Raw genomic sequence first — 13,067 nt, 5'->3', positions numbered from 1 at the left:
TGTAGAGATCACTTATAGTATCTTCTTGGTTTTTTATATTCTACTATTGCTATCATTGACCTTCTGCTTTCCCCTATGCAAGTATTTACTACTTAATATGTTTTTAATCAAATATAACACATAAAAACAATAATTCAATAACGTGCTTTAACCACTAGGCGGTGCACACAAGGTGCACACAGCCATAATAACTTTTTATTATAGGACACTTATGTATGTACAACATCTGAAGATGTGTAGTTTTATCATGTTTTCACATAATTTTACAGCATATTAGCTAATACTATTTCAGACTCAGTATTTACATTCTCATATTCAAAAGAAATTAGTAATATACTTTAAAAACTACGAATCCTTTTAATATCAGCTGTGCACCGTTATAGGTGTAAATATAACCTATCAACAATTGATCAAATGTAAAAGTCAGCCGAATTAGTGTTGATACTGCTAGGAGACGTATTGTGTGAAGAGAAATTGAAGATGTTGTTTAATTGTTGATATATTTATGATCCACGTCGAATATTCAGTTTCGGCGGCATTTCTTCCAGTTTTTCCAAAGGTCTTCTCATCAGGGCTCTATAAATAAAGAACTACGGCAGATCTGTAATATGTAATGCAGCCGAACCGTGTATTACAATGCCGTTATGTGATGACTTTCAAAGAGAAAAGCAAGAACACTCGGAATTAAGTATTCTTTTATTCTTTTAAAATGTTTTTCCGATTTCATATCATATAAACACGAAATCCCAACATGCATTGCGGCTAAAAACATCCAATCGGCGAGCTTAAACCATAGCTGAGGATCTTGGGTAATCGCTCGAAATGCCTACGTCTGTTTCCGGTTATTTTTATTTTGAAATTCAGTTCCTGACGGACGCCAAAAAAGCCAGAGATTATGGAACTAAACAAATAAATAAAAGCAAGGATAATTGTGTGTTATTGGTGAGTAAATAACAGTATGTTATTTTGAAAAGAATAACAAATTAGAAGGAAAAAAAGATTTAAAAAATACAGATTTCATTATTCTGAGACTCTGAGCCCCATTTATTTTCACAAAATCTTATGTAATCTTGGACTAGATTTGAAACAAGCGGTTAAAACACACCAGTATTGGTGAAAAACAGGTTTTTACTCTTTTTAGTGCTAAGCCAACTAAAGCTATTTCTTTGTGAGTAGTGTTCACAATGTTTTGTCTATCCCTCATAGAAACATGATATTAGATTTTATTTCAGTAACACATATTTCCATATTTTCCACATTATTGCATCACTATAATGTGATGTAATGTATATATTATACTGCACAGCAGTACACTATTTGGTAACAGTTGATAGAAACAGTAACCCACCCGAAGCGTCCTCCTGCTCCCTGGAGAAGTCGCTGTCTGCTGTTCTGTTGTTAGTAAACACAGAGCCTCCCATGTAGGCCAGACCCATCTGCAGGGTCTCGGGAACAGGTGAGTAAAACACAGGCATTGTGGGTAGAGCTGGGAACCATGACAGAGTCAAGAAATCAGGAAGCAAAACGGTCCAAAACTGTGTTTGTGTTGCATTGCCAATCCCTGTTGTATTAAGTCACACACAGTACACAAATGGATGAAGGCACAAATACAAATGGACACACAAGACGCATGCTGCCAGACTCCACTGCTAATCAGATTATAGCGGGGGAGGCGGGTTGAGGATCAGGCTGAGACAGCAGCATGGCACTTTGTTAGTAAGTCAGTAAGTGGCCGTTTATGATGCACAGCAAATTTATTTATCAAAGTAGAGTATTCAACATTTATTTAAGCTTTACGAAGTCAAATATGGACTAAATTGAATTACGGAACAGTGTAGATTCATAGAAAAAAGGAAATCTTCCTTAATTGTGCATCCGTTCTACTATACAAATTGATCATACCTAAAACTTTTATTCATTCATAGAACCATTTTCAGAACTGCAACCCTTTAAATATGAGTGTGCTTGCAAAATACAACTGTTTTTTTACTGAAAAAACAGATACAAAATGTATACATTTCTGTATAATATATGATAGGATTTTCTTGTTTGGAATAATGGTAAAACATTGATTAAGATGCATTTGTATTATGTGTGCAGCATTAGAGAATGCGTTACCCCCATAGTGGAAACATGGAACAATTTATACATTTTGTAGAAAATAGAAAAAAACAAAACATGTGAATCCAGGTCTCCTGATTAAAAGCCAGATATTGAGAAGCTTTATTTTAATGCTGGCTGCGGGATCATTTTTCTTATTCTAAATTAGTTTAAATGGGGACACTTTTGTCCTTAAGGGTCTGGGTGTCTGTATTTTAGCTAGACAATGTTTAATATACTTTTTATAGGAGTTGAGGTTATGCAATAACACAGCCTGAAAAAAAAAAACATTTACATTAGTGATGCACAAGGGTATAGCTTTCCAGATAGCCTAACAGGGACCTCGGGCACAATCAATGACTCAATCCACTCCATCTTTTTTATTTATTTTTATTTAAGGCATATAAACTGAGTAACACAGCGATGACTAACACGCTGCTGCACACCGCACCGGGCCAGCAGGTCCTCGGAATGGTGCCTGGCTTATCGTTTTAGCCTTGGGGCCCCACTCGTCATTAATGTGACCCGGATGCAGTGGCAGCGTTTGGCCACATGGTGTCATCACAGCTCGTCCTTGGGGGGCCGCAGGGGGAACTGCTGGAACTCCTCTGGCACCTCTTCCCCTTTCTGGGTCCTCTTGTAGAAACCTAGTGAGTCCAACAGGCTGCTGATCTCCTCTGCCTTCATTTCCTTCACAGGAACAGTCTGACGTGTCGGGAAGAAAACACATTTGGACACATGGTGAAAGGTTTAAAAGTAGTAATAGAGTGTTAATGAGATGCATGCAGACAAGGATGTGTTAGCAGACATGCAGTATGTTCATATTCAAATAATTGATTCCTTCATACTGTTGATATAGAGGTCTCTCCCGCACATTTATTTTCATTTACATTTTTCTACAATTTAGTGTCTGAAATAAATCTTCATATAAAGTCAAATTACAGTCTCAGAGGGCGCCCACAATATGAAATTAAAATGGAACAATGAACATTAGAATATGAATGTGACACTAGAAAAACTCCTACATAATTGGAGCAAAAATAATGTGTGAGAGCTAAAGGAAGCATATCCACAGTTTACTTTTAAATCACAGCAGTGGGTTATTTTTGTGCATGTACAAGGATAAGGCTATATAAAACTGCTATTGTCTAATGCTGACCTGAATGCAGATTTAGTGGCTTTTCTAAACTGCAAAAAGAAAAAAACACTAGGAAACATTACAAAGTTGTAATTTCAGGGCATACAAATGCTAAAATTAAAGTCAGCAACTCACCATACTGTCTGTTTCAGTCAACTGTTCATTTGACAAACACTTTATATACTTTGCTACTCTTCCACTTTCTTGCCATCTGTTTTTTTGTGTAACTCTGTCTTGCATTTTCAAATACATTGGGTCTGTGTGACTTGGTATCTGTCAGACGATCTGAGTCTTTAAACTTCCCTGCATGAGTCTGTCCTGACATCCTGGAGCTCCCGGGATAAGCCGCATCAAAAGAGGGATGTGTAAAAGATCCCTGAACTCACATCTCACCTTTACAACCTCGTCTTTTTGGTTATAGAATATCAGATGGGGATTCTTCTCCTCCGATGAATCGTATTCCAAGTTGTGGCTACACAGGAAAGAAGGGATCAAGGGAAACAACAGGTCGGCAGTGTTGGGAAGAATAAAAAACAACCATCTGTTTTGCTATTTTTGGGCTTACTCAACATGATTTTAACTTGGAAGAGTTTTGGAAAGCTGGCACTGGACTTTGCAACTTGCTAAAAACATGGTTTTGTTCATAAAGGAGGTCATGAGAACATCTGTGGTGTTTTTCTTTTAAAAGGTCACATCTGAACACACAGTCTTGAGGAACTGAAAAGAACAAGGATACTATAAAGCCCAGCGCTCCAGAAGAAAATGATGGAGCTCTGGCATTTTCTTTATGCCTCATCCGACCACACTGGGAGCCTGCAGGGACGAACACAGACAGATGTTAAAGCAGCATGACATAAAGCATTGTGCACGCTTCATTCTAAGGTGCCTGATATATATATGTATCTCAGCAGAATGCATACCGACATGATAGCACATGGATTTTCCCTTTTTAAATGTGCTGCTCAATTTTAAGATTTTGTTGATTGCTCCAATAAGTCTTATTTCCGATAATGGTAAACAAAACATCCAAAATACTCAATTAAGTCTTTATTCTACTTCACATTGTATATTTGTGTCTGTAGATTAGATACCTTATTTGCATACTTTAACATAACTCTCCTGAAAACTGAACATGTAATTAGTCAACTGGGAAGTTAGGGTTGGGGTTAGGGTTACACTGAATGATGAAGTTTCTTGCCAAATCCATCGAATTCAACAATACATATCTTGGAGATTTTCTCAAACTTGGAGCCAAATATATCCTCCTTAGTTGTTTTTACATATCCCAACCATCCCGTTTTTAAATGATCACACATAACTTAATTTATAGAACATATTGCTTATTTATTGTGACCTCTGTCTTCTTTCTATGTCTTTATTTACTGTCAGACCATCTCATCCTTGCACCAATATCACAACATTCTGAACATAGACATGGCAAGATATCAGCATGAAGGTTTTTTGGATATAGCCCAGGAAGGATTTCCATATGTACTCACCAGCAGTTTACCTCTAGCTATATCAAGCTGTTCTTCAACCTCTGTGTTGTTCTTAGTGTCTGATGCCCTGACAGCCAGGACAAGCGTGATCACTAAGAAGGCCCACATTTTTGAATGACAAATAAGTATCCTTAGGTGCTTTTGCCTAAGTTATTACCAACAATAACTAACCCTGTAATCCACTTGGACAGTTATCAGGGTGGACAAGACCATAGCACATTCCTGTAGGGGAGCAGTGCCCTCATGTGTTAGATATTTCTTACTGTTTAATGTTGGTTTTCTATCACAAATACTAAATGATCCAAATGGTGGGCCACTGGTAAGCCATAATGCTATTTTGCTTCAGTTTAATTTCTTAGGATGTTTTGGAAATGTCTAAAGACCTACGGAGGCCCCCCGGCTTTAAAGTTGATAGTTTCTTCCACATCAGATGTTACTGGGAGTCCACAGACACCTCAGAACATCTGCGCTCTTATCACTTTTTCCCATTCAGTTCACTTACAGGTGGTTGATGGCCAATAAGCGCCAGCCACACTCTCATAACTGCTGGGAAGCTAAGACGAGATGGATTTGTACAGGTGTCCTTAAGGAAATAAATCACTTGTTCTCATTTGTCACTTTAATTGAAAATATGTTATTTAAGAAACTTTTCTTAACTTCCAAACAACATTTAAAAGTATATTGATCCCGAGGTATTTTTTTTTTGTTACTGGTGGTGATGCCATAATCCCAAATGATACCAAAGGTGAAATAACCATGTCACATGTATAATTTAGGAACATGTATATTCACAAATGTAAAACAATAAATATCATCTTATTCAAACAAAGTATGAAAAACTGCCACTCATATAAGTCGTACTAAAACATTTTATAATTATATTTAGTTTTGTAGCCTAGACTTTTCAATCTTACACGAAAATTATGCTTTTTCCATACAAAATGTAAATTTGAAGATACTCTCTCTACTATAATGACCATTAACCTACATAAAAATGGGGAACAGGGGAAAGAATCTTGGCAGGCGCAGTTACAATTCATTTGCATATAGCTGTAAATCCAACTTATATGTTTGTTTAATTCATACAGAGCAATGAAAACAACATTAGTTTATTTTTGCCAGGCCCTTAACACTGTCCAAAAAAGCAGCAAAACAGCATATCTCAACTATTCTTTTAACTTACATTTTTTTGAATGATATTCTCTGCCTGCCCTGCATTGTTCAGGTTATTTTCCAAAATGTTTATCTTATGACAAGTTGTTCTATTGCATAATGCAGATCCTGAAGTAAAACATCAGCCACTATGAATCTGCCACCCACCAGTGCAATGAGTTGTAGTTGCATGAGAAGAAATGTTCAATCCCATTAAGTATTGGTGTATGAAATCAGAACTCAGAAAAACACTGCCCATTAGGAAACATCCATCTCCCTCAAAACTACTCTTTGAAGGCTTCTCAATTCTCTAATTTCCCCTCCTCGACTCCCTTCCTCGACTCCTATCCTCGTGTCTTAGTCCCGCCCACAGGAGATGCGAGCGGAGGAGTCGAGGAGGGGAACCGAGGAGAGAGGAGTGGAAACAGCAGGCGTTTAGAGAAATGACATGTCCTCCAACATGGCGCGCTGAAATCCATTTCCGGGTCACTACCGGAGGACCGAGGAGTCGAGGAGTCGAGTAGGGGAAATTAGAGAATTGAGAAGCCTTCCATGTTGTAAATAAAAAGCAAATCATGTGCATCAGGTCAGCACAAGAGGGCAGCAGCACCCTCATGTAGACTTTACAGCAGTTTGGCGGGTAAAATGTACTTCCAAATCCTAGCCAAAGACAATTATGTTTCCAACTAAAATAAACCATTCTTGCCTGGAATGCTGAAGCAAAACCATCTCTCTGTTACTATCTTTTCCAGACACAGAGCTCTGCAGTTTACAGCCTCCTCTGCATGTACTGTTTGAGATTATGTGTCAAATGGCTGTAAAACAGTCCCTATTTTAACGAGGTCTCCTCCCCTCTGCAGCCATCGTAAATATATGGGCCTGTACACTTCTCTTTCTGGAGTTTATATCTTTGTGTTTGAACGTTCCACTTTTGTTTCCCTCAATGTCTGAAGTAACTAAAAGAGTCGATGCAGAGAAAGAAAGTTGATGAGAGAGGGTAGGTAACACAATGAGCAGTGGGGGTGGGGTGACTCCTCAGTCTATAAGTGTGGATGCATACCATATGTTCACATTCAGCATGTTTCAGCTTACATCATGAGGCGCATGCCAAAAAGGGGATGTTGTTATCATTAATGTGCTGACAAAGGGGAAAACGCAGCCATGTATAACCAGAGATTTAAAGAAAGAGACTCATGGACGATGAAGACGTTTACATAATCCGTAATGAGCAACTTTTTCCAGTAGGAGTTTTTGCAAATTGCAACACTTGCAGCTGGCAAAAGATCAAACGCTTAAACACCTCACTGTAATCCTGCCTCCCTCGGAGAGCTTGTTATATAGACACACACACTTCCTGTTTCTCCAAAGCACCGGATGTTGCCTTCCAGCCAGTGGGACAATTTGTGTTTCTGCTTAGGGTCTTTAGTGAGAAATGTTTGGCTCTGAAGTCTTATTTCTCTGTGCTTTAGAGGGGACATGTATTCCTAAGGATGACCAAGGGAGATGAATACAAAATTAAACTTTGTGCATAAACATAAACACAGTGTATATGTGTGTGTGTGTGTGTGTGTGTGTGTGTGTGTGTGTGTGTGTGTGTGTGTGTGTGTGTGTGTGTGTGTGTGTGTGTGTGTGTGTGTGTGTGTGTGTGTGTGTGTGTTTATCTGTCTGGAGCCCTCGGGCATCTTGGGGGGAAGCCTGCTGCCTGTCTGCCTGCTGCGCTCCAGTCTGCTTATAAAGAAGAGAGGCAGTGTTGAAAGGAGTGAGGGCTATGTGGAGGGCTTCATTCAATACAATGCCAGTGTGCTGCACTGTGTATTGTACATTAAGTGGACATAACCTCATGGAGGTTCAGGCTCGAGGCACAAAACTGTATTTCCTCCACTGTGAAACTAAGTTTATTCAGCTCAATACATAAAACAACATGGCATCTGGTTAAGAAAACTCCAAACTTCCTGTGTGTTCCTTGTTTTCCTCTCCTATAATGCAAAATATAAATAGAAAGATGTTTTTTTTATCATTTTATTGTCATGTTGTTGCTGTCTAGATTGTGATTGTGATCTTAACAAAGTGATAACGAATAGTTTAAATTACAATAATATTGGCAGTTGACAAAGTAATACAAAAAGGGGTAATTGGGTAAAATGTCTATATCCTAACACTAACGTAAGCAAGTTAACAGCTCATGGAGGAAATAACAACGCCCTAAGTATGAATTAGCTATTAACCTAAAAGAAGTGTCTCCAATTTTGCCCCACACAGGTAGGCTGCATAAGACCCTCTTTTTACATTGTGACACTCCCAGGGTGACAAATACCAATGCTTGGGCAGGTCATTAGCATCTTGATACCGACACACAAGACCCCCTTTAGCATCGGTATGAGATGCACTGTCTTTCAAGTAACTTGATGTTATTTCAACCAACCCTAAACAAGAAAGAAACTAATAGTGATTTCAAAGCACAGTCCAACAGTTGGCTCCAACTTAGCATACCAAAAATCACCCAAAAAATGGTGATTGGAATATCTCTGTCTAAGTGATAAAGTGCTTTCCGCGGATTAAAAAATGTTAGTGGCTCAGTTTTTTCTTTTACTTTTAATGAAGAAAGAATTTTGATGTGCTTTGCATACACAGGTGGGTCTCTAGGAAATGATTTTACATTGATGTTCTAAGCACCATCTGGCTTGTTAGAAAGGGCTCCACCGACAATGGTAATGACCACTTCCTTAAAGAAAAAGACCAGTAAAAAATACCTGCATACACTCAAACATTTTTGACAGAAAATGCAGAAAGACCTCAAATAAGTGGTAACAGTGCCTGAATTCTGTCACATTAAGGATATTGGGCGTTTTATAATTTCGCTCTTCGCTGTGTAGTATTTAAAAATCATGAAAGGAAAAAAGAGGAATGATGTGAAGACTGCTTGTGCATACTTGTGTGGCCTGTTGAATGCTGGTGTCCCCTCAGTTTAACAATCTGGTTTCAGCCACTTTTCTAACACGTAGTCACACTGCTGAAAGGTCCTGTAAATAATTGATTCCTCACACTCTCTGTGTCGGTGTTCGGACCCTGATCTCTGACCTCTGAGAGGGGGGCTGATCAAAAGAGAATTTCCCGGCTGAGGTCAAATAAGTATCACATTGCTGAAGCTACAACAAACGCAATACTTGTCTTTTGTAGGTCACACAGCAGAGCCACAACAATATTTGGCAACAAAGGCTCACCTTTAAGAATACAGCGATGACAACTTGGTGCTTTGGAAATAATATTTGTGTCAAATTAAAAATAATTTCACCAACATGTGTTTGCATATTTAAAGTTGGGAAGAGGATAAGGCAGAGAAGAAGAAGAAGAAGAAGAAGAAGAAGAAGAAGAAGAAGAAGAAGAAGAAGAAGAAGAAGAAGAAGAAGAAGAAGAAGAAGAAGAAGAAGAACAATGGAGTGCAGATTTACAGAACCTCAGTCCAATGGTTTATTTATTGTAGTAAATAAAAGTGTCAGAGCTGAGAAAAGAATCTGCACATGAATTTCAAAAACAGAATTTGAATTGTGGGAACTGAATGTGGAAGTGTATAGAGAAGGACTGGAGTATAAGTGGGAATGGGGCGAGGGTGGCGGAGGGATTTGCACTGATGGATGTCCATTTGCTGGCCACATTATAGGAGCCGGGGGGCAAGCAGACAGCAACCGCTGCTCCCCTCCCTCTAATCTGTGTGTGGGTAATCAGAAACACATGGCTCCCCATAATGGCTCCAGTGTTGTCCTGTGAAGTAGAACGGGGCTGTGAGGGTCGGGTACACACCAGCAGACAGCCAGGGTGACGGTAAATATACAGCTCACACTTCACATGCCAGTGCACTGCAACCACATACAGTAAAATACATCCTGGCACCAAAATACATGTAAAGGGAACTTGTTTTTTCAGGCTGTTTTCATAAGATTGTGTAAAGGTTGTCCTGAGCAGTCCTGAGTCACTAAGACGTGATAAAGCAAATCCTATGCGGTTTTAAGAACATTGAAAAGTTGCTGCAGGCTGAAGGCAAGTTACTCTGCAACGGCATGTGTTCTTATGAGTGGTTTTGGCAAAAATATTTGAGTGAAAGTTTGGGTCTCAAACAACAAAGCTGTTGTAAGCTACAGTTGGTCGGTCGCAGACAGAACTGATTTTCGGGACAGTTGGGGTTCAGTGCATTAAAACATAAGCCTTCTGATTATTTTCCTTGGGTTTGGGCAGACACATTCGGTCTTGTGATCATTTTCCGTACCAATAGCTGGAATAACGCAGCAGCTTTCTCCCTCTCAGTCTCGCTCCCTCGCTCCAGGTTGGTGTGAGTGAGAAGCAGAGAGGAAAAACGAAAAAGAAAAAAAAAACTTTGGATCAGCCTGTGGAATTATGTGAAAGCTGAAACCTCAAGCCACATTATGAAGTCTGAAGTCCCACTTTACTGCACAGATAGAGGATGGATGGGTGTGTGAGGGAATAAAAGACGGAGGAGGGAGGAAGGAGTGAATGAGAGAGGAGTAAAACAGGCTACAGGGGAAAACAGGAGAAAGAGCCAGGGGTTTAAGAAAAAGAAAGAAAAAGAAAGAACGAGAGAGCATCTGACTGATCTGCTTTCTATTAACGATCCAAATCTTCTCCACTAATACGCTCATTCCATAGAATTATGCTGACAAAGGGGGGAAAAAATCCAGGGCAATTTGAAGCCACAGACAACTTTTTACACACCCCTCCATGTGAAAGAAAAGGTGGGGAAAAGAGGAAGAAAAATCTCCATCTGGATAGAGAGAGAGCAAATGTGGCTTGATTACATTCCTGGCCATGCATTTTCATTTGTATTTTCCACATTTACAGCACTTTTCAAGATGAAAACTGTGTTTATGTGAAGCTCTAAGTCCTAACACTGCTGGGATAATGATACATGGGTCCAGCTCAAAGTTGTTTGACATGCATGTCATGCATAAAGAAAAGGGTGGAATTAAAGTAAATAGCAGTTTTCAGCCTCATACATTGACTTTGAGCACTGAGACTCTGTCTTTCATCAACTTTATCCGAGCATCTATTTGGGAGGTCGGCTTGTTGTGTGGTTGCTCTTGATTTGTGATTGCTCTTAATTTGTGATTAAGAGCTGCCTTTTTATTTCCCCTCCATGCCACTGCAAGGGAGCTTGGGGTCTATTATAAGGGAAGTCTTAAATCGCGAAGTGAGTGGATGTCACTGGAAATCTATAAACACACATTTTATGCTTGTGCTCTCTCTCCTCCCAATTTTGGTCGACCTCAGTTCTCCGTGGCTTTTGCTTAAAAAAAGCACCAGCTCCATTTCCAGTAAATGTCATTTCATAGTTACTGCATTTCCACAGAGCTGAGAAACAACGTTTAACGTGTGAGGGGGACTGCAATTAGACACTGTTTCTCGCAGACAGCGCGTCGACAGGGATGAGAGACGAAAAAAGCAGATCTAAATCTCCACTGGTTGTGTCTGATGCCATGAATGAGTTGGGGATATATGACTGCCTTTTAGGATATTGTGCTGCAACAGAAAGACATCTGTCAGAGAGTGAACCATTTGGTGGTTTGAACGCGAAAACAAAATTGCTACTTTTGAATTGTTGTCAAAACCTCAGACTCCCTGTTGCACTGAGGTTTTTCAAGAAATAAGGAAAGTTAACAAAACACACAAGCATTTCAGCCTAAGGTTTTGGGAACACATAAGGTATTCGAACAGTAAAATATTTCTTAAACCACATGAGAGACTTGCCTTTCTTGAGAATATCTAGCCATGCATGCTAATAGAGGCTACTCTGCACTGAACGCCTACCTGTTAAGCCCCATAGCCCCCCACCGGCTAATAAACTATGAATGTGGCATACTCACTTAACGGGAAGAAACTAAGCTAACTGACTATATGAACCATTTTTACCGACACAAAACACAAGTCTCACAAGAAGCGTCTAAATGAGCCCTGAGCGAAAAAATTCTAACGCACTTAACACAGAACTCTAGGTATACATCGATCGATATACTTATCGGATCTGCACAAACAAGCTTTGCTAGCAAACTGAGATTCCACAGATTCTATAAATATAAGTATCATCACTGAGCGATCAGAACTCACGAGAGGGGAAGCAAAACCAGACAACACACGACATAGCTTTAGGCAGCAAAAAACTGAGATATGCTCACCTTTTGCTGTTATTCTGTTCAAAAGTTGTGTTTAACCCTTTGGAGTCGACCGTCACGCCGGCGTGATCTGATAACATGACCTGTTCAAGCCGGTGCCGCTTAAAGACAACAGTCCGGACAACATTGCAGTGTGTTTCTGTCAAAAAAGTACTGGCTTGAAACTATATCCCAGTCTTTGTTTCATGCAAAAAGACCCAGTAAACACAAAGATACGATGATATAAAGTTAATACATTTCAAAAGTATGAAAAATGGAAGCACATATTTTAATATCTTCGCCCTATTTTATCATTTTACGAAACGGAAAATACTGGAAACTGTAGATTCTGCTCAACAGGATGTATTTACCAGGGAGGGGGTGAGGTAATCAGGTAAACGGAGTGATACGAAGCGAGACGAAAAGAGACGAAGAGGGACGGCGGGAACCAAAGAGAGGCGGCGGGAGACTGCGATTGAAGTAAAGTGACAGACAAACATTGAGAATGTAGATATAGTTAGATAGATTTAGAGTTTTGAAGATTCAACTATGATGAAGAGAACTCTGAACGTGAGTCAAGCTATGAGCTTGTTTTTTGACATGGAGGAGGAGGAGGAGGAGGAGCCTGTGATGTTGCCCTCTGTGTCGTAGTTGACAGAAACTGCTTTGAAGCGTGGCACAGATAAAGACAGAAACAACAGATTTTTGTACATAATGTGTATATATATATTTGTATTATATTTATAATAACACTTTTGCCTTATCAGAATGAAATCCCATGTACATTATTTAAGCTTTTAAATGTTTTGTTGTGCCTACTGTGTCACTGTTGACAGAACTTGAGAAATGAGGAAAAAAAGCCTATGGATACACCTGTTATTTGTTCATAACATTTGTATATAGGTTCATGCTGCCCCAATCAAACTTTCACATTATCATAGTGACATCCCATGTATATATTTCCATGTATATATGTTTCGTTGTGTATGTTTGTGTTACCTATATGAAAAATAATATCAT

At 39.3% G+C, this 13,067-nt stretch overlaps 1 protein-coding gene across 1 annotated transcript; it reads right to left on the bottom strand.

Moving 5' to 3' along the window:
* Window positions 1-2,504: 2,504 nt before the first annotated feature.
* On the bottom strand, window positions 2,505-4,845 carry selenoe (selenoprotein e). Its single transcript, XM_010790267.1, is given in 4 exon segments — window positions 2,505-2,805; window positions 3,632-3,710; window positions 3,975-4,051; window positions 4,738-4,845. Coding segments are annotated over 4 exon segments (408 nt in total). The 3' UTR covers window positions 2,505-2,661.
* Window positions 4,846-13,067: the final 8,222 nt, after the last annotated feature.

This window comes from Notothenia coriiceps, unplaced genomic scaffold (genome assembly GCF_000735185.1).
Source record: "Notothenia coriiceps isolate Sejong01 unplaced genomic scaffold, NC01 NC01_scaffold00033961, whole genome shotgun sequence".
NCBI lineage: Eukaryota > Metazoa > Chordata > Actinopteri > Perciformes > Nototheniidae > Notothenia > Notothenia coriiceps.
Note: the sequence above shows the minus strand (reverse complement) of the source record. Positions and strands in the feature narration are given on the sequence as shown.